The sequence below is a fragment of the Pseudorca crassidens genome, chromosome 7 (assembly GCF_039906515.1).
Source record: "Pseudorca crassidens isolate mPseCra1 chromosome 7, mPseCra1.hap1, whole genome shotgun sequence".
NCBI classification, from domain to species: Eukaryota; Metazoa; Chordata; class Mammalia; order Artiodactyla; family Delphinidae; genus Pseudorca; species Pseudorca crassidens.
In genome coordinates, this window is record NC_090302.1 from 33,804,727 (window position 1) to 33,827,228 (window position 22,502).

At 48.4% G+C, this 22,502-nt stretch overlaps 1 protein-coding gene across 3 annotated transcripts in view; it reads left to right on the forward strand.

Moving 5' to 3' along the window:
- Window positions 1-22,502, forward strand: part of CORO2A (coronin 2A) — a 59,496-nt gene that overhangs the window by 15,091 nt on the left and 21,903 nt on the right. For all 3 annotated transcript variants that reach the window (XM_067743849.1, XM_067743850.1, XM_067743848.1), the window contains exon 2: window positions 14,899-15,099. In XM_067743849.1, the coding sequence (XP_067599950.1) occupies window positions 14,899-15,099 (201 nt within the window). The remainder of the gene's footprint in view (window positions 1-14,898; window positions 15,100-22,502) is intronic.

Here is a 22,502-nt window from a genome sequence, read left to right on the forward strand (position 1 = left end):
AGGCCAGGGGTCAGGGAGGGTTAAAAGAAGCAGGTGCTCCCTGGGGAAACAATCATGGAAGTGGAGCCAGTGAAGGAGTGCAGGAGAGCTGGGTGCTGATCTAGCTTGGTGCTGCTGTTTCTTTCTTTTCTTTTTTTTTAATTAATTAATTTTTTATTTTATTTATTTTTGGCTGCATTGGATCTTCATTGCTGCACGCAGGCTTTCTCTTGTTGCAGAGAGCACGGGCTACTCTTCGTTGTGGTGCGCGGGCTTCTCATTGCAGTGGCTTGTTGCAGAGCACAGGCTCTAGGCACGCGGGTTTCAATAGTTGTGGCTCGCGGGCTCAGTAGTTGTGGCTCACAGGCTCAGTAGTTGTGGCACACGGGCTTAGTTGCGGCATGTGGGATCTTCCCAGACCAGGGCTCAAACCCATGTCCCCTGAGTTGGCAGGTGGATCCTTAACCACTGCGCCACCAGGGAAGTCCTCAGTGCTGCTGTTTCTTTTTTTCTTTTATTGTGGTAAAATATACAAAACATAAAATTTATCATTTTAACCTTTTTTTTTTTTTTTTTTGTGGTACACGGGCCTCTCACTGTTGTGGCCTCTCCCGTTGCAGAGCACAGGCTCCGGACGCGCAGGCTCAGCGGCCATGGCTCACGGGCCCAGCCGCTCCGCGACATGTGGGATCTTCCCGGACCAGGGCACGAACCCGCATCCCCTGCATCGGCAGGCGGACTCTCAACCACTGCGCCACCAGGGAAGCCCTTAACCATTTTTAAGTATATCATTCTGTGGCATGAAGCACATTCACACTGTTGTGCAGTCATCCCGCCATGATTTTTTAATTCTGACTTCACTGTAGCCTACTCTATTCTTTAATGGTTTGCTTACAGGTATGGATGAAAAATGTGCGTTCAGTGCTAAAATATCATGTTTAGCAAAGGAACTGTTCGTAGGACACTAACACACGACTTGCCCCATGCCAGGCACTGCTCTAAGGCAATGTAAATGGATAACCGTATGGAATCGTTATGATTCCCCTATAAGGTAGGTTCTGTTATTGATCCTAGTCTACAGATAAGGAGACCGAGGCACAGAGGGGTTTGGTATCTTTCCCACTCCCCGCACCCCGGCTCTTGTCTGGGCCCACTGGTTTGTTGAGGCCTCACTGTGTGCCAAGGCTAGAGGCTCTGTTCTACTACTTGCCTCATCTCACAGCAGCCCGGCCAGAGGTAGGTGCCGTGTGGTGCCGAGACTTAGAGAAGCTGAGTTGGGTTGGTAGCCGGGTCTCTAACTCTGAAGCCTGTGTCTTGACTACCTGCCCTGCATGCCTGCTGTTCAGGTGGTGAAGCTGTCGTGGGAACACCTGCGCGATTCTTGAGTGCTGGCCCAAACCCGCGTTTGTGTATTTAAAAGAATCTTGGAGAGAGAAATCCCAGGATCACAGCCCCAAGTGGCCCCGAGTTAGGAACTGGCTGTGTGCTCACAGAGCCTGTGGAGGTCAGGTTCCCACTAGTTGTGTAACCTCAGGAAAGTGCCTCCGTCGCTCTGAGCTGAGTGCAGCTTGCTGCATCCAGGAAGTGGGGATAGTTCTCCCCACCCCAAGGCGGCTGTGAGGAGTGAATGGAATAGTGAACGGGAAGGACTTTGCAAATCATGCAGCAGGGCTGTAAAGCAGTGGCTCTCAGAGTGGTCCCTGGACCAGCTGCATCAGTGCCACCTGGCAACTTGCTAGAAATGCAGAATTCTCAGGATCCACCCCAGACTTGCTGAATCAGAAACTCTAGGATGGGCCCAGCAGTCTACATATTAATCAGCCTTCCAGGGGCCCCTGATGTGCTCTCAAGTTTGAGACCCACTGTTGGGAGAGATTCTTGCAAAGTGTAAATGAGATACTGTCACCAGTCCTGGCAGAGTCAGTCTCGGGGCAGAAGTGCCTCTTCAGCCCGGGGTGCTGGCATCTTTCTTATAACCTTCATCCTCCAGTGAACCTCCCACCCTCCTGCCCTCCCTGGCCTGCAGGCCCAGCCTGAACAGATGTGGGCAGAGCCCAGAGAGGCTGGAAATGGGGAGAAGTCCTCACCATCCTCTCCTGGCGTCTGTTGCAGACACTGCCTGGGGAATTGAGTAAGGCTGCACAGTGGCATTTATCTCCAGGTTGATACACAGGTTGGGGAGAAGCAGTTGGGAATTTCCCATCACCCTCCTGTGTAGCTGGTCCAGGAAATGGAGGGTTGGGCTGCCCAGGCTCGGGCAGGAGCAGGCAGCCTTCAGTCATACCTGGGGACTCTTCCCACAGGGAAATGGGTTGAATGATGAAAGGAAGCTGTTTTCTGATCTAAAACCCCAGCTGCTGAGAAGTGGCCCAGGAGTGTGCCTCGAGGCCGGGCTTCCCAGCTCCATGTTTCTCTCAAAGAGCTGAGATCTGTGGAGGGACATCAGGCCTTGACTCCTGGTCAGCCATCCGCCAGTTCTTCCCCGATCAGTCAGGCTTCTCTCCTCCTGAGTCCAGACAAGGACGGCCTCAGAATCATCCTCCTCTCACCATATTCCACAGCCCCTCCAGCAGATTGGAGCTGGGCATGAAATGAACCCACTTATTTCTTCCTTAGACACAGCCCACAGTTGACGAAAGAAAATACTTGCCCTCCCTAATGGCAGGGACTCTATCCACCTCAGCCCTGACAGTCACACCCTGGTTATAGACTTTGACACCTCCCTCTGTGGTCTCAGGTGGCAGCTCAGCTAGCGTGCAGAGCCTTGCCCCGGCAGCTTTCCAGTCACGGCCCTCATTGCTCCTCTGCATTTGCTCAGGCCCCAGCTGAATTGGACCCTTGGGTTCCCTGGGTATGCCTTTGCCTGCCCACCCCTCATCGCGTGGCTCAGTGCAGAGCCTTCCACCTGCAGTGCCGTCCCTACTCTGTCCTGGGCTCGCTCTGCTCAGCCTTGAAGGCTTAGCTCAAACACAGCCTCCTGGCAGCCCTTACCCACTCGCCAGGTTTCAATCTCCCTGCTACCCCAAATTGAGTTTGCCAGCCTTTCCCATCAGTCTGGGCTCCTGGGGGGTAAGGATCGTTCCTGCCTCTGCCCCACGGTACCCAGCACAGGCTGGACTCACAGAAAGTCCCAGTGATGCTGCCTGAACTCACTCTGGGCCCCAGGTCCCTGCAGCAGGGCAGGGTGAGAGCTGATTTGTAGGTCCACTGACGACAGAATTCAGGCTCCCTGGCCAGGTGCCCATCCCAGAACAGAGCTTCAGGGCTTCAGCCCTACTCCAGGATCGCTGTGGGGCTCTAAACAAGGCACCTTCCCCCTTTGTTTCTCAGCGTCTCTCTCTGTCTAAAGACAGATCCAGAAGTTCTGCCAGAGAATGGACAGTAAGCAGGAAGTGGAGCTGCCAGATTTTCAACGTCTGGGAGGCATCTTTAAAAAGTCTCCGTGACCCTTGTCTCTCGAAACTCACAGATAAGGAAATTGTGGGGCAATAAATCTTCGTGGAGTTTTGGTCAGGACCTGATCAGGGGGAATAAACAGGAAGAAGGCCTGCTCTGTGTCTCCAGAGGGTCAAGGCAGGAACAGCTCTGAGGACTGGGGCAGCTGCCAGGCAGGCGGTCCCACTGCCCTCATGGGCCCCCCGGGTCTGGCACGTGCGGGCTGCAGAGCCCTCAGCGAATTGTCCCAACAGGTGGGTTAGGGCCGAGGCGTTACCATCTTATGGGTGGACAAACAAAACCCGAGAAGGGGACAAGGTTTGCCCAAGGTCATGCAGCAAATTGGCATCAGAATTAGGACTCTCCAACCTGACCAGCAAGCCTGCTGTGGAAGAGACAGGCCCAGTCCCTGGCTCCTAGTACCGAGAAGGGGTGTTCAGGAAAGGCCGGTGGAGTGAGTGAAAGCTCAATCCAGGAGCCAAGTCAGTCTCCCCCTGGGTGCCTGCCTGTGTGGTTTGGCCTGTGGGTGGGCAAAGCTGAAGGGAGAGGACCATTTGGCATTGACAGTCCAATGGATGGTTGGATGGATAGATGGAGGAAAGATGGGAGAAACACGGGGAGCAGGACAGGAGGAAGGGAAGGGAGTATCCATCAGCTGACCTTCTACTTAGTACTGAAACCGAGCGGGACCCTGTGGGGCTCCTGGGCACAAAAGCCTTTCCGGGTCCCCCGTTTCTTACTTGCAGGGTAAAAGCTTCAGCCTCCTAGACCTTCCCAGAGTTCCAAAGGGCAGATTCAAAAAGCCACTAACCAGGGAAATAGGGAATGCTGAAACAAAGGGGGAACAGTCAAGAAACTATACTGCAGTGATTAAAGCAGGATCCTGGTTCCTCCTCAAGGGATATACCTAGCAATATCTTTGGGCTCTTCTGCAGGAACTAAGAGCCCCACCCAGGTGGAGGGTGGCAACTTCCGGCTGAGCACAAGATTTCAGGAACACTGCTCTGTTACCTCACCACCAGCCAATCAGAAGAAAGTCACACACCCTGCAGCCCTCGCCCCAAATTTGGCCTATGAAAACTGCCCCAAAACCATCGGGGAGTTTGGGGGTTTTGAGCACAAGCCACCTTGCCTGGCCCTGCAGTAAACCTTTCTCTGCTCCAAACTCCGACGTTTTGGTTGCTTTGGCCTCGCTGTGTGTCAGGCACACGAACTTGTGTTCAGTAACAGTACCAGACACGTGCAAAGCCTTTTACATCTGTTACCTCATTTAATCTTGGACAAGGCCCCGTGAGGTAGATCCGAGGGTCCTCTTTTACAGATGAGGATGCTGGGGCCCAGAGACAAATGAGGGTCCCGGCATTTGAACCAGTTGCCTCCTCTTTCCCCTCCCTGTGTATCAGGATGGGGGACCTCATAGGCTAGAGAGATCTCTCAGGCCTTGAAACTTGGGAAGCCCCCTGGAGGCGGTTCTATTTGAGCCGGGCCCAGGAAGGTGGAGTGAGAGGAGGGGGCATCCTAGGAACCCAGCTAAGTGCCAACCTTGGACTTAACCTGGGCTGACTTACCAGCTCAGACTGGTCTGGGCTGACTTGGCTCTAGGCAGAGAGAAGGGGTGTGAGCAAAGATGGGGTGTCTGGGAAAGCCAACGCTTTGAGGGGAGAGCAGATAAACCAGTGTGGCTCAAAGGGCAGGTGTGTGGAGATGAGGGGAAGGCCGTCAGGGAATGTGCAGGGGCCTCAAAACCCAAGTCCAGCCGAAGGCTTTATCCTGAGGACAGAGGGGACCTGGGGCTGGGGGGAGTCTTAAGGGAAATGACAGAGTCAGGGTGGGGGAGGATAGGAGGCCTGGGCTGGGGTGGAGGAGAAACGGAGTCACGGAGAGAAAAGGCTGGCCAGGCCTCACACAGCTTGAGGAAAGGGTCAAGAGCAAGGGTGCCGGGGGGCAGGGGAGGCCAGGTCATCTCAGGAGATGCCCTGCTCCTCCTGGGGGCCCAGGCATCTGGCTCTGGGCAGTGTCAGATGTCAGGAGGGGAGGTGCTCCCTCGGGCCTAATCTCATCAGGAGGAAAGAGGCATTTTCTTGGCGCTCTCTCTGACTCAGCCTGTATTTCCTGTGGGCTTGCGGGGAGGCATCTGTGCTGGACCAGAAGGACCACAGAGCTGGAGGAGGGGTGATAAAGGCAGAGGTGGGAGGGTGCTCGAGGCAGAGAGAACCTGGAAAGAGAACTGTTATTCCATGCTGGCTGCAGGGTGCCTCAGCCTCCACTGCTGATGGGCCGCGGGCGGTTGAGGCCTGGCGGGGGTGGGGGCGTCCCCAGGCAGCGTGGTTCTGCTTTCCTGCCTGGGAAAGCCGTGCCCATGGAGAGAACCAAAGGGCTTCCTCTGCCCTTCCGCCCTTCGCCCCACACTCCCACCAAGACCCTCAGGCCCCACAGCACAGGGCTGAGCGAGGCTGCTGGCCTCTGCTGCCAAACCCAAGTCCGTGTGCCCCGTGCACAGTGAGGCCAAACAAACCGAAATGTCGGAGTTTGGAGCAGAGGAAGGTTCGTTGCAGGGCTGAGCAAGGAGAATTGGGGAGGGGGCTCGCGCTCAAAAGACCCAAACTCCCCCGTGGTGTTCAGGGAAGAGTTTTTACAGGCAAAATCCGGGGTGAGGGCTGCAGGGTGTGTGACTTTCTTCTGATTGGTTGGTGGTGAGGTAACAGGGTGGTGTTCCAGGAATCTCCTGCTCAACCTGAAGTGACCATCCTTCTTCTAGATGAGGGCCTTAGTTCCCGTAGAAGAACTCAAAGATACATTGTTACGTGTATCCCGTACATCCCTTGAGGATGAAGCAGAGCTCTGCTTTATCTCTTCACTTTTGTCTGACTGCTTTTCCTTTGTTTCTGCATTCTCTCATCTCCCTGGTTAGTAACTGTGTCAATCTACCCTTTGGAACTAAGGGAAGGAAGGTCTAGGAGGCTGCGGGCTTTTGTACCCTGGAGAGACGTGCTCAAATAAATGCCTTTCCTCTCCGGGTTCTTCTGAATGCACAGGGATTGTTAGTTGGCTTCTCACATGCCTCATCAATGTGGTGAGCACCGAGGGTCGGAACTCTGCACCTAGCGGGCTGCTTTGCACTTTCTGGTTTGGGATTTTTACTCAGATCCCCAAAATGTTGGGCCCTCAGCACGTACCTGTCATGTACTAAATCAAATCTTAATGTCCTGTAAACATTGGGACCACAACGGTCTTCACAGCAAACATCTGTTGAGGACTAAGTATGCACCGGCATTGCTCCATGTACTGGGCGGATTATCTCATCTAATTTTCAGGGCAGCCCTGTGGGAGAGTGTGGACCCAGGACTAAACAGTTCGGTTCTGGATTCCAGCTCAGCCGTCTACTTGCTGTGTGATTTTGGGCACGTTACTTAACCTATCTGTGCCCCAGTTTTCACATTTGTAAAACTGGGGTGATAATAATGTTGCAGGAAGAGGGGGACCCCTTCCAGGGCCCAAGAGTGGGCTCTTGTCTAACACTCAGGAATGAATTGTCCGAGAAGATACATGGGCTGACAAAGCAAAAGCAAAAGACTTTATTGGAAAGAGGCACCCGGGTGGAGAGCGGTGGGGTAAGGGAACCCAGGAGAATGGCTCTGCCACATGGATCGCGGTCTCAGGTTTTATGATAATGAGGTTAGTTTCCAGGCTGTCTCTGGCCAGTCATCTTGCTTGTGTCCACATTTGGTCTGACTCAGGATCCTTCCTGGGGGCGTGCATCTCTCAGCCAAGATTGATTCCAGCACGAAAGTTTCTGGGAGGTTGGTAGGATATATTATAGGCCGGCGTCTGCTCCCTCCTTTTGGCCCCTCCTGAATTCTTCTGTCTGACAGTAGCTTATTAGTTCCATGTTCCTTATTGGGACACCTCCTGTTGTGAGATAACTCTTGCAAGCGGTCATTATCGTGCCTGGCCAGGGCGGGCGGTTTCAGTCAATGGTTCTCTAACACCTGTACTTAACCAGATTGCTGTCAGGGTCAAGTTAGTACCTGGAACATACTTCACATATAATAAGCAATGTGTTAGCTATTATTTGTTATTATGCCTGATTTTACTGGTGAGGAAATAGACACATTAAGTAACTGGCCCAAGGTCACATGGGCACAGTGGACATGTCCTATAATTACACTGTTTAGTTGGGTACCCAGTAGCCACGTGCGTCTCTTGAGCACTTGAAATGGTAGTGCAACTGAGGAGCCAAATTTTACATTTCAATTCATTTTAATTGATTTTAATTTAGAAGCCATGTGTGACTAGAGACTCCGTGTTGGACAGAGCTGCTGCCTGGGTCCCATACCCAGTGACCTGATTCAAGTGATTCTAATGTGCATTCAAAGTTACAAACCACTGCCCTGTGCTTTAGCGGCCAGTTAAGATCGTGGCATCTCATCCTTTCCCGCTCTCAGCCATTTCCCTGAGAAGTGTACACGTGTGGAGAACAGTGACTGAATTGCCCCTTTACCCTGCACAGAATAAGCACTTTACAGACCTTGGATTTTTCTGCTTTGAGGTGTTCTGTTCTTTGGTTCAGGATGTTGGGCTCTTTCAGAAGTTCGTTCTAGAGCCTTCTGTCTCACAGGCAAGTTTTCAGAGTCAAGGCTACTAGTGACTTACTGTAGAATCGTTGCATGTAAATAGGGTAAAAGTTCTCTGGAGACCTCTATGGTAGGTGGCAGTGGAACAGGAGGGAAGGGGACAGGGCACAACCTTTAAAAGAATGGCATAATAGAACATGACAAAAACTGGTTAGAACCAACTAGGTCCAAGATGGCAGAAGATTTGACTTCCCATAGACCTTGAGCCTCATATGCTCATTATAATTCATTAGCTAAGTGACACACCCACCAACGCCATGACAGTTCTGAGGCCAACAATCAAAGTTCAAAAAGCAGATGGTGGCCCAATTCCTGGAAATCTCCACCGCTTCCCCAAAATAGTTGGAATAATCCTCCTGTTCATTAGTCTATGAAATTACACAGCCCATAAAAACTAACCACCCCATATTTCAGGGCCTCTCTCCTGAGATGGCCCACACTCCATCTGTGGAGTATGTTTCTCTCTAAATAAACCTACTTCTTACCTATCACTTTGTCTCTCACTGAATTCATCCTGTGACAAGACATCAAGAACCTGAGCTTCATTAAGTCCTGAGACCAGGTGTGTGATCTCAATTAAAAGACCATGGGTTCGGGCTTCCCTGATGGCGCAGTGGTTGAGAGTCTGCCTGCTGATGCAGGGGACACGGGTTCGTGCCCCGGTCCGGGAAGATCCCACATGCCGCCGAGCGGCTAGGCCCGTGAGCCATGGCCGCTGAGCCTGCGCGTCCGGAGCCTGTGCTCCACGACGGGAGAGGCCACAACAGTGAGAGGCCCGCGTACCGCAAAAAAAAAAAAAAAAAAAGACCATGGGTTCAAGGACTTCCCTGGTGGCACAGTGGTTAAGAATCTGCCTGCTAATGCAGGGGAACACAGGTTCCAGCCCTGGTCCAGGAAGATCCCACATGCCGCGGAGCAACTATAAGCTCGTGCGCCACAACTCCTGAGCCTGCGCTCTAGAGCCCACGAGCCACAACTACTGAAACCCGCGTGCCTAGATCCCATGCTCCACAACAAGAGAAGCCACCGCAATGACAAGCCCGCGCACCGCAAAGAAAGGTAGCCTCAGCTCGCCGCAACTAGAGAAAGCCTGCGCGCAGCAACGAAGACCCAATGCAGCCATAAATAAATAAATTTTTTTTTTTAAAAAAAGGCCATGGGTTCAAGTCCCAATCTGGGTTTGTCCAGGTTCAAGTCCCAATTTGAGTTGCACGGTTTCAGCAGGGTAACCAACTTTTCCCTTTTTGCTGAGACTTTCCTGATTTTAGCACTGAAAGCCCTGCATCCCGGGAATACCCACCCCACACACATCCTGGACAAACCAGAACAGTTGGTCACCTCCTTCTGTGGAGAGCGACAAGGTCTCTTCTTGCTTCCATGGTTAGGCAGAGACCTGCATTGACAGCAGCGGGGCCTTGACCTCAGCTGGGCCTTGGCATCCTGAGCCAGATATCTCACCCCGTCCTGTGGGTGGATCAGAGGCCCTGATAAGGACTTAAGGTGAATTAAAAAGGTGCTTTCCTGTCAAGTTTGGGGTCAAGGCCAGGATCTAGATAAACTCTATTATGGATAATTGTCAACCCAGGATTAGAGTCGAGACATGGGACCCACCCATAATTAGGCATGTATTGTGTTGATTCTTGGTCTTTGTAGATCACCTTCAAATACAGAGTCCTTTACCCTTATGGTAATCTTTTTTCACTTTGTAAAGCTAGGAAACTTGTGATTGTAATCTCCCTCTTTTAACTGTGGCTGAGGTAAGTGTGGTGGTTCAGACCCTCCCAGGAGGCGTGTTTGGGGGCAGCTCGATGACCACAAGGTCAGGTTTTAAGGGAAAAAATAAAATACAATTCCAAATATGAAATGTGGAAACAGAAACTTACTAAGGGGACAATGGTAGCCAGGAATGCCAGACTCCTCCCCACCGCTGAGGTTCAAAGACCAAATCAGGTAATTTCATTCTCCCTGAGGCCAGGAACAGCGCAATTAATGAATAATCTATTATGCTGCTTTGTACCACACCCAGTTTGGGTTCGGTTTCAGTCACCCTGCAGCTAACCCTTGTCCTGCAATGATTCAGGGCTAGGCTGGGAAGATAGGCCTCTGGAGCCAGGCAGGAAAATCTGTGTCTCTGTCTCCATCTCTCTCACACACATCAGAGAGGAGCACGAGGTGGGAAGAGGAGCATCTGGACCACGTCTTGGCTTCTGCTTGCCATCTCCACTCCTACTAATTTGATCTTGGTCAAGTCACTTCCTCTGCACCAAATGGGGACAACAGGCCTCAGGAGAGTTGTAAGGGATAGGACAGGCAGCAAGCCATTCCCCTGTCAGGCACTGAGATATAAACTCAGTGGGGACTTCCCTGGTGGTCCAGTGGTTAAAACTTCTCGCTTCCACAGAAGGGGGCATGGGTCCAATCCCTAGTCTGGAACTAAGATTCCCCATGTGCTGCACAGCACGACCAAAAAATAAAAATAAATAGATAAAAAATAAACTCAGTGGGGTGTTAAACCCAGCGATGACTAAATCTTTTTGCAGGGCAGGGAATTCACAGCACAAAGAGCCTAATCCCATGGCATCAGGCCAGCTAAGCACCCTTGGGATAGCAGCAGCAGAATGGGTGCCACCGCCTGCTTTGTGCCCTAATGGGCTGGCCCGCTACGCCTAGGAAGACCTGCTATGGCTTTGATGTGGGCCCAGCTGGATGGGACCAGGCAGGATAGGACAAGTGGCGTGGGGTAAACCTGTCCCAGATCAATGTTCTGGCCCAGCCCGTGGGCAAGGGCCTCACAGTGCTGAAGGCCCGCTATGGTCCTCATTTTCAGGCAAGTGCCTGCTTGTGGGGAAAGTAAAACTCCTGCTCTCTGAATTGCTGAGTCCTTAAACTCATTCATGCACTGATAAACACAGGCACACATGTGCAGTACGTGCACAGACACAAACACCCAAACAGAGGCACAGGTGCACACCCACCCACAGGGGTACACGAGCACGTAGGAACACCCTGATCAGTGCAGTGTTCACACACAGACTTGCACACACAGTGCACACACATTCGCACAAACTTCACCCACATATATGCATGCAGTCCTATACCTGGGGCAAAGGGAGAGACGGCCCACCTGGCGTGGTGCCACCCACCCACTTCTGTAAGTTTCCCTCATGGCTACAAGTCTGGAAGAAGCTTGGCAGTGGAGGCAAGGTGTTGGAGCCAGGTGGGGTGGGATGGGGGAGAGGAGTTCGGCACAGGGGTCGGGGGGCATGAGGTTCACACTGCTCAGAGGCTGGCCGGCCTCATCAGTGGAGGCCAATAGCCCCTTCGCCAGAGGACGTCCGCTTGGTTTACTGAGCCTCGTTTTCCTTTGCTGTGAAGTAGGGACGATAATGGTCATGACACTTCCCCTTGGGACTGAGGTGGAATCCAGGGTGTAATGAGTGTGAAAGAGCTTTCATCATCATTATCTGGAGCTGAGGGCTCCAGAGACAGAGCTGCACCTCCTCCTAGCTGTGTGACGCCAGGAAGGTTGCTTCACTTTTCTGCCTCAACTCCTACTTCTGTAACAGGGAGCAAGGTAGCACCTAAGTTCATACAGGGGAAGCGCTTGGAACGGAGCCTGGCACATAGCAGGCACCCGAAACTAAGAGTTGCTATTGCCATGGAGGTGACTGTGAGCTCCAGGAGAGCATTGCCCAGGCCTCTTATGGCCCCTGACTCTGAACCTGGAACCAGAGCCGTCCCCCAGGTGTGAAGGGAGAGTGCTGAGAGTGGCCAGAGGGGCCAGGACTGTTGATGCTGGCCAGGTCATGTTGATTTCAGCAGGCATGACTGGCCCCCTCACCACACAGCCCACCATGGGCACCAAGGCTGCTTTATCCCCCTCCCATGTTTTTCACTAACACGTCTCACCCTCTCCATCCCCTCTGCCCTGCTTCAGCCCAGGCGACTGTCATGATTACCTCAGCAATCAGAGGAATCCACCTAAAAGTGAAAACTGGTCCTCATCCTCCCCTGCTATAACCCCTGCAGCAGCTCCCATTGCCCTCAGAGTCCAAGTCCTTTCACATGGCTCCTGAGGGGATCTGGGTCCTGCCTGCTTGCCCACCTCTTCCCTGCAGGCTCCTGTGCCCTGGCCACACCAAGCACAGGCAGCCATTGCCTGTCTACCATTGGTTGGGCCTGCCTGGGGCAATGTGTTAGTCAGGACGGGTAGGCTATGCTCTGTGACAAGTATCCCCACTATTTCTCTGCAGTTCACTCTACAAGTTTAATTCTCTGTCATGCTATATGAGTCAGTTTGGGGCAAGGTGCCCTATTCACACTGTCCCTTGGGGACCCAGGAAGATGGAAGCTGCACCATCTGGAACATGTGGCCTCCTCATCCCTCCAGCCAAGGACGAGAGTTCTGGAGGGTCACCGGCAGGTCTTACACGCTTCAGCCTGGAAGTGGCACACATCACTCCCACCCACGATCCACTAGCTAGGACTGATAGTGGCTGCCTAACTGCAAGGAGGCTGGGATGTGAGGGGAGCAATGGAGTGTCTGGTGAGCATCACCGTGGGCCACAGAGAGACGCCCCCCACCCCCACCCCCAACTGCTGCTCAAGGCGAGGCAGGGGTGGGGGCCCAGGAGCTGAGCCTGCTGACTTGCCCCCTACTTTCCTACCCACAGCCCAGGCCCCAGGCTACTCCTCAGCTGCCACTAATTGCCAAGACCCCAGGGAGATCGTTATCCTTGCTCTTCTTTCCTTAGATGATCCTTAGGACCTGTTTCTCTCAGGGCTCAGTGCAGAGAAAAGCTGTACTGCTCCTTAGCAAGTGCAGGCATTTATCTTACAGACAGTGAGTAAATCCCTTTCTGATTCTGTTTCCCTTGTCGAATTGACCACTAGGAAGCTCCGACGCAAAACCTCCCCTGTGTGCTGGTCCTGGCAGCACACAATCGTAGTTTGACTCCCCCTACATTTCAGGTGATCTCTTTTTGTTCCTGCATTTTCCCTCTGTCCCCATTTCCTCACCATGGCTTTTTTTATTTCCTTCTATCTGTGTTTTCTCTATTTCTGTAAGGCTTCTTACATCGTTTCTGGGATTGGATGGGCATTGTTAGGCAGTCCCTGCGTTCCGTGCTACTTCCTGTAGCTCTGGCAAATGCAGCCAGAGTTTGGGGCAAAGCTCCCTAAAGGAAGGTTGAAATGTCTGAGCTTCACAGGACAGACCTGCCGCCACGAGGCTGATGGTACCTGGTGCTGTGTAAAGGGAGGGCACCTGGGAGCTGGGGGAAGGAAGGGTTTGGACTCATAGTGATGGGTACAGACAACAGTGGGCTGGGAAGAGCAAGCCAAGCAGAGGGAAAGGCAAGGGTGAAGGCCCAGAGGACTGGAAATGCAGGAGCAGGTACCAGGGAAGCTGCGTGGTGTGCTTTGTCTGGAAGGAGCCGTTTAGAAGATGAGCAAGAAAAAGCGAAATCTTGGGATATAGGGTGGGACCCAAGCTGAGTTTGGCCTTGATCCTGTAGGACAGCAGTGAATGGGGAGCATCAAAGGGTGACCTAAGGTGGGGGCCGGGGAGGGAGGAATATAGCCAGGTTTGGTGTCCAGAACAATCCCTCTGGCTGCATGAGGAGCGTAGATGGGAAGGCCCAGTGGGTCAATGAGACTGAGGGGAGGGGGTTTGAACTGAGCAGCAGCAGGGCCAAGAGGAGGCCACATGATATATATTTGGCCACTAATGAGCCCTAGACCCTCTTACAAGCCATTCATGATCTAGCCCTGCTCACCCCTCCAGCTCGTGTTCTCCTCGTTCACATCATCCAGTTTACATGTATATGTGTGTGTGTGTGTGTGTGAATATATATTTTCTTTTTAGCATCTCCTTACTAATCTTACCAAACCATATGTAGTTTCCCAAACATTCCACGTTCGCTTCTATCTCAGGGCCCTTGCTCAGGCTGTTCCATCTGCCTGGGACACCTTCTCCCCCAGCTCACCCTTTTCCAGCCTACATGGCCAACTCCTTCTCATCCTTCAAATCACAGTTCACGTGTCACTTCCTCTGGGAAGCCCTCCCTGACTGCCATGTACAAACGTCCATTATTACCTATAGTACACTGGGTCCCAGTGGCCCAGACTCCGCTAATGTCCTCACTCATAGGACTCCTCACTCCTGTAAGGCTGGGCTCAGGCTTGCTCTCTCCAAACCCCCAGTGCCTGGCACAGGTGGTACTCAGTAAATATTGAGTGAACAAATACAAGGCCGGATGAGGAGAGAGGGAAGGTTAAGATGGCTGGATGATAATAGTGGTAGTAATTATTACTGTTGAGCAAGGGATCTTAGTGTATCATCTCATTTCATCCTCATGACAAGTCTATGAGACAGATACTTTCTTTATCCTCATTTTACAGATGAGGAAACTGAGACTTCAGAATGTAAGTCATTTGCCCACCCAGCTGGCAAGCACAGAGCTGGAATTGGAGCCTGGGCAGGCTGGCTCCAGAGGACACTATATTTCCCACCTAGCTGGGTGGGGAGGCTGGCCTGTCTGGTGAAGTGCTGGATAGGGGAGGGAACGGAGTGAGTTCTCTCTACGGTTTTTCTGCCTTTTTGTTTTCGCACACGAAGGGATGAAAAGCAAACAGGTGAGCAGTAGTTGTACGCCATCTCACCAGGTCCCTGGAAGTAGCCACAATTATAGCCTGTTCACCTGGGTGCCCTTCATAGCACGTCACTGTCCTCATAGAACTGACTGCTGTCCTGGTCCTGCCCTCTTATGTCCTCTCCAGGTGAGACTCCGTGTGTCCTGCTGTCAGGTTGCGAGCCTCACAGCCCTTCTGTCCCATTTGTCTCCTGCAGATGTCATGGCACCCCCAGTACCGGAGCTCCAAGTTCCGCCATGTCTTTGGCAAACCAGCCAGCAAGGAGAACTGCTACGACTCCGTGCCCATCACCCGCAGCGTCCACGACAATCATTTCTGTGCTGTGAACCCCCACTTCATTGCAGTCGTGACTGAGTGTGCTGGTGGGGGGGCCTTCCTCGTCATCCCCTTGCACCAGGTAAGGATGCCTGCTAAGCTCAGGCCCAAATACCTCTCTGGAGGCAGCACGGGACAGAGGGAGAGTAGAAAGAGCCTCAGTTTTGGTTCCATATGTGAGTTCAAGTCCTAGCCCTGCCTGTTACCAGCCATGTGACCATGAATAAGTCATTTCACCCCTTTGAGTCTTGGTTTTCTCATTGAAAAAGTATACCTCTCCTGGGATTTCAGCTTCTAGCAGTTGTTTAGGACTCCTAGGACCTCCCCTCCACCCCATTGCAACGTAATTCATTCATGAATAACATTTAATTCTTAATGCATTGCTGGGCTCACAAGACATTGGGGAAATCTCCAAAGCCTCCTCCTCTCTCCAAGAAAGGAAAAAAACCTTGAGCCGAAATTTAAGTAGGAGAGGTAAGCAGCAGGTGAACAGGAAGAACAGGCTTGTCCTGCGGCAAAGGTTGACGGTGTAAGTTGGGCCATATGCAATTGCTGATTATTTAACAGTTTTTGACCCCCAGAATGGTGGTTTCATATAGACTAACTTAATAGCAGATCTTTTCAGAATCCTGAGTTTCTGCCTTGAGGTAGAATCTCTGAAGGGGCTAGAGGGATCCGGGCTTGGTAGTGCCTCTGGTTTGCAGCAGAAGCAGATAGAAGGTTTCTCCAGAGGAAAGCATTTCCAATGTGAACAGGATTCCCACAGATTAAGATCAGGGAAATTCATAAACTGAGAACACCAAGCATGTAAGCCCCCATGAGTAAGCATCCACTGAAAGAACAAACAACAGACTTAGAACCCCTTTTAGTTAAAATCACAAATATAAATTGGAATCTCATAGATCAGGTTTTCTGATCCCAATGCAATTGAGTTAGAAGTCAATAACAAAAGATAAATTTTAAATGCCCATTCATTTAGAAATGTAAAAATACTTGGAAATGAATGAGAATGAAATACATCACAAAACTTATGGGATGCAGGGAAAGTGGTGCTTCAAGGGAAATTTATAGCACTAATGCTTATATTAGGTGTAAAATTAACAACTAAACATTCAACCTGAGAAGTTAGAAAAAGGACAACAGAGTAAACCCAAAGAAAGTTTGAGGAAGGGGGTATTAAAGATCAGAAATCAGTGAAAAGAGCATCAAAGATCGATTAAAGAGGATCAGAAGAGCCAAGGGCTTCCCTGGTGGCACAGTGGTTGAGAGTCCACCTGCCGATGCAGGGGACACGGGTTCGTGCCCCGGTCCGGGAGGATCCCACATGCCGCTGAGCGGCTTGGCCCGTGAGCCATGGCCGCTGAGCCTGCGCGTCCGGAGCCTGTGCTCCGCAACGGGAGAGGCCACAACAGTGAGAGGCCCGCGTACCGCAAAAAAAAAAAAAAAAAAAAAAAGAGCCAAAGTTAGTAGTAAATAGTTGGTTCCTACAACAGACTGATAGACAAACCTCTGGAGAGATGGTCAAGAATAAAAGAGAGAAGGTGCAAATAACTCCAAGAACAAACAAACAAACAAAATGCAATATCAGTAGAGCTTCAAAATATAAGACACTAATCTGAGCAGTTTTATGACAATATATTTGAAAACGTTGGCAATATGGACAAATTCCTACAAAAAAATATGACTTGTCAGGACCGATTCAAGTAGAAATAGAAAGCCTGAATGGTCCTTTAACTATTTTAAAAATTGCATAATAAAAATCTCTCTTAAAGAAAACAAAAGAAAGAAGAGGCAGCCATAGAGTGAGAAAAGATATCGGCACAGTAATCATGACAAAGAGCTCATTTCCTGAGTGTATAAAATGGACTAGGGGGAAAAAAAATGAACAGGTATCTCATAGCAGAGAAAATCCAAACGGTTACTAAACATTTGAAAACGTGCTCAACCTCGTTAATAAACCACAATGAGATACCACTGTGACCCACCAGATTGGCAAAAATATAAAATCTAATAATAGTGAGTGATGAAGAGGCCACGGAGCCCTCTGAACTCTCAGGCACTTCTGGGGGCAGGGTAAACCGGCACACGTGTGTTGGAACAAAGTGTGACAGTTTCTATTAAAGAGGAAAATGCACAGACTTGGAGATTCCACTCCAAGGTGTTTACCATGCAGAACTGTGTGCTTATGTCACCAGAACACAAATGCAAGAATATGCATGGGAGCATTGTTCGTGTTATCAATAAACTACAAAAACCCAAATGTCCAAGAATTGAATATATAAATTACGGTATATCCATAGTGTGGAATATACACAATTATGAAAAGGATCAAAATATAAACACATACCACCACATGGATGAATCATAAAGACAGTGTCAAGGGAAGAAACCAAATAAATTACAACGTCACTACCTAAAGTTAAAAACAGACTAAATTAAACTATACTTTAAGGGATGCATAAGTAGGTACAAAAATCTTAAAGAACAGCAAGCAGGGGAGGATAGCCAGGATAATAGTTACCTACTGGGGGAGGGAGGGAGTTATGATTGGAAAGTATTCCATAGCAGGGAGTCTCCTTTGTGCTAGTAATAGTTCATGGCAGTTATATGTTTAAATTTATTTTCCAACAATTCATTAAGCTGAACATTTACATTTTATGTACTTTTTTATATTATATTTTACACAAACACACACATAAGGGTGACACTAGGTCCATGTGGTTTTACAGGCAATTTCTATGTAACTTTCAAGGAACTGATTATTCCAATCTTTTATAAACATTTTCAGAAAATAGGAAAAGAGGGACTGCTCCCCTTTTGTTCTGAGGCCAGTGTAACCTTGATTCCAAGACCAGACAGGAACAGATCAAGAAAGAAAAATATCACTCAAGAAGATGAATGCAAAATTGTTAGTTAATCAAATCTAGCATTGAATTAAAAAAAGATACATTCTGAGCAAGTTGGATTTATTCCAGAAACTAAGGGTGGTTTGATATTAGTTAACCTATAAATATAGATTATTTGCATTTGATAGAGTGCAATACCCATTCATGATAAAAATTCTTTGCAAACTAGGAAAAGGGAATTTCACTAACATATAGGAAACAGAATTGTTTGAACTTTCTGTTTTGAAAGAATCTCAACCCTACAGAAAAGTTGCAAAAATACTTGAATAAATGATTATCCTTGACTTAGATTCACCAATAGTTAACATTCTGCCAAATTTACTTTTTATCTTTTTTTATATCTTTCTCTCCATATATGTGTATATAGAATCTAACTCAGGATCATGAATTATGTTGAGTTGTCATATCTCTTAGTCTACTTTATTTCATTATATTGACATTTTAAAGCAGTGAAGGCCCACTGTTTTGTAGGACATTTCTTTTGTGATTGTTTTGTTCTTTGTCTTTTGTTTTTCGATTTAAAAATTTTTTTATTTATTTATTTTTATACAGCAGGTTCTCATTAGTTATCTGTTTTATACATATTGGTATATATATGTCAATCCCAATCTCCCAGTTCATCCCACCACCACCACCACCACCGCCACAGCCCACCCCACCCCCTGCTTTCCCCCCTTGGTGTCCGTACTGTAGGACATTTCTAAAATTGGATTTGTCCCATTGTTTCCTTGTGATTAGATTCACGTTATACATTTTTGGCAAGAGCATTAAACAAGTGATATATCCTCAGTTCATTATTAAATCATGTAACACATGATATCAGTTTGTCCCATTATTGGTGATATTGGTGATATTTGTTATCTTTATTAATATGGTGCAGACATCATCATAAAGAAGGAATGTGAGAAACATCCCTTTAGGGAATTCCCTCGTGGTCCAGTGGTTAGGACTCTGCACTTCATTGCCGTGGCCTGGGTCCAATCCCTGATCAGGGAGCTAAGATCCCAGGGCGTGGCCAAAAAAAACAAAACTTGGCAAGAAGGTGCTGGCCTGCACAGTAAGATTAGAAAAATAACTTAAAGGTATAAGGATTGAAAAGGAAGAGGTAAAACCACATTGTTTACTGATGTGATTGTCTACATAGAAAACCAAAAGAAAGTAGAGTCAAATAATTAGAAAAATGAGTGTTTGGCACTCCCAGACTCATTCTATGAGGCCACCATCACCCTGATACCAAAACCAGACAAAGATACTACAAAAAAAGAAAATTACAGACCAATATCACTGATGAATATAGATGCAAAAATCCTCAACAAAATACTAGCAAACAGAATCCATCAATACATTAAAAGGATCATACATCATGATCAAGTGGGATTTACCCCAGAAATGCAAGGATTCTTCAATATATGCAAATCAGTCAGTGTGATACACCATATTAACAAATTGAAGAATAAAAACCATATGATCATCTCAATAGATGCAGAAAAAGCTTTTGACAAAATTCAACACCCATTTATGATAAAAACTCTCCAGAAAGTGGTCATAGAAGCAACCTACCTCAACATAATAAAGGCCATATATGACAAACCCACAGCAAACATCATTCTCAATGGTGAAAAACTGAAAGCGTTTCCTCTAAGATGAGGAACAAGACAAGGATGTCCACTCTCGCCACTATTATTCAACATAGTTTTGGAAGTCCTAGCCACGGCCATCAGAGAAGAAAAAGAAATGAAATGAATACAAATTGGAAAAGTAGAAGTAAAATTCACTGTCTGCAGATAACATGATACTATACATAGAGAATCCTAAAGATGCCACCAGAAAACTATTAGAGCTAATCAATGAATTTGGTATAAAGTTGCAGGATACAAAGTTAATGCACAGAAATCTCTTGCATTCCTATACGCTAACAACGAAAGATCAGAAAGAGAAATAAAGGAAACAATCCCATTCACCACTGCAACAAAAAGAATAAAATACCTAGGAATAAACCTACCTAAGGAGGTAAAAGACCTGTACTCAGAAAACTATAAGACACTGATGAAAGAAATTAAAGATGATACCAACAGATAGAGAGATATACCATGTTCTTGGATTGGAAGAATCAATATTGTGAAAATGACTATACTACCTAAAGCAATCTACAGATTCAATGCAATCCCTATCAAATTACCAGTGGCATTTTTTTTACAGAGCTAGAACAAAAAATCTTAAAATTTGTATGGAGACACAAAAGACCCCAAATAGCCAAAGCAGTCTTGAGGGAAAAAAATGGAGCTGGAGGAATCAGACTCCCTGACTTCAGACTATACTACAAAGCTACAGTAATCAAGACAATATGGTACTGGCACAAAAACAGAAATATAGATCAATGGAATAGGATAGAAAGCCCAGAGATAGACCCTCGCACCTATGGTCAACTAATCTATGACAAAGGAGGCAAGGATATACAATGGAGAAAAGACAGTCTCTTCAATACGTGGTGCTGGGAAAACTGGACAGTTACATGTAAAAGAATGAAATTAGAACACTCCCTAACACCATACACAAAAATAAACTCAAAATGGATTAGAGGGCTTCCCTGGTGGCGCAGAGGTTGAGAGTCTGCCTGCCGTTGCAGGGGACACGGGTTCGTGCCCTGGTCCGGGAAGATCCCACATGCCATGGAGAGGCTGGGCCCATGAGCCATGGCCGCTGAGCCTGCGTGTCTGGAGCCTGTGCTCCGCAACGGGAGAGGCCGCAACAGTGAGAGGCCCGCATACTGCAAAAAGAAAAAAAAAATGGATTAGAGACCTAAATGTGAGACCAGACACTATAAAACTCTTAGAGGGGCTTCCCTGGTGGTGCAGGGGTTGGGAGTCCGCCTACCGATGCCGGGGACGCGGGTTCGTGCCCCGATCCGGGAGGATCCCACGTGCCGCGGAGCGGCTGGGCCCCGTGAGCCATGGCCACTGGGCCTGCGCGTCTGGAGCGTGTACTCCGCAATGGGAGAGGCCACAGCGGTGAGAGGCCCGCGTACCACAAAAAAACTCTTAGAGGAAAACATAGGAAGAACACTCTTTGACATAAATCACAGCAAGATCTTTTTTGATCCACCTTCTAGAGTAATGGAAATAAAACCAAAAATAAACAAACGGGACCTAATGAAACTTAAAACCTTTTGCAAAGGAAACTACAAACAAGACAAAAAGACAACCCTCAGAATGGGAGAAAATATTTGCAAATGAATCAACGGACAAAGGATTAATCTCCAAAATATATAAACAGCTCATGCAGCTCAATATTAAAAAAACAAACAACCCAATCCAAAAATGGGCAGAAGACCTAAATAGACATTTCTCCAAAGAAGACAAACAGATGGTCAAGAAGCACATGAAAAGCTGCTCAACATCACTAATTATTAGAGAAATGCAAATCAAAACTACAATGAGGTATCACCTCACACCAGTTAGAATGGGCCTCATCAGAAAATCTACAAACAACAAATGCTGGAGAGGGTGTGGAGAAAAGGGAACCCTCTTGCACTGTTGGTGGGAATGTAAATTGATACAGCCACTATGGAGAACAGTATGGAGGTTCCTTAAAAAACTAAAAGTAGAATTACCATATGACCCAGCAATCCCACTACTGAGCATATACCCAGAGAAAACCATAATTCAAAAAGACACATGCACCCCAATGTTCATTGCAGCACTATTTACAATAGCCAGGTCCTGGAAGCAACCTAAATGCCCATCAACAGACAAACGGATAAAGAAGTTGTGGTACATATGTACAATGGAATATTACTCAGCCATAAAAAGGAATGAAATTGGGCTTCCCTGGTGGCGCAGTGGTTGAGAGTCCGCCTGCCGATGCAGGGGATGCGGGTTCATGCCCCGGTCCGGGAAGATCCCACATGCCACGGAGCGGCTGGCCCCGTGAGCCATGGCCACTGAGCCTGCACGTCCGGAGCCTGTGCTCCGCAACGGGAGAGGCCACAACAGTGAGAGGCCCGTGTACCGCAAAAAAAAAAAAAAAAAAAAAAAAGGAACGAAATTGAGTCATTTGTTGAGACGTGGATGGATCTAGAGACTGTCATACAGAGTGAAGTAAGTCAGAAAGAGAAAAATATCATATATTAATGCATATATGTGGAACCTAGAAAAATGGTACAGATGAACCAGTTTGCAGGGCAGAAATAGAGACACAGATGTAGAGAACAAACGTATGGACACCAAGGGGGGAAAGTGGCAGGCGAGGTGGTGGTGGGATGAATTGGGAGATTAGGATTGACATATATACACTAATATGTATAAAATAGATAACTAATAAGAACCTGATGTATAAAAAAAATTAAATTTAAAAATTCCAAAAAAAATGAACAACTAGTGACACAACAACAAGGATGAATCTCAGATGCATCATGCTAAGTAAAAGAAGCTAGACTTAAAAGGGCAAATATGTGTGCATCTATTTATGTGACATTCTGGAAAAGGCAAAACTATGGGGATGGAAAACAGACCACTAGTTGCCAGTGGCTGGAGTTGAGGAAGGGTTGGCTACAGAGGGGCAGCAGGAAGTATTTTGGGGG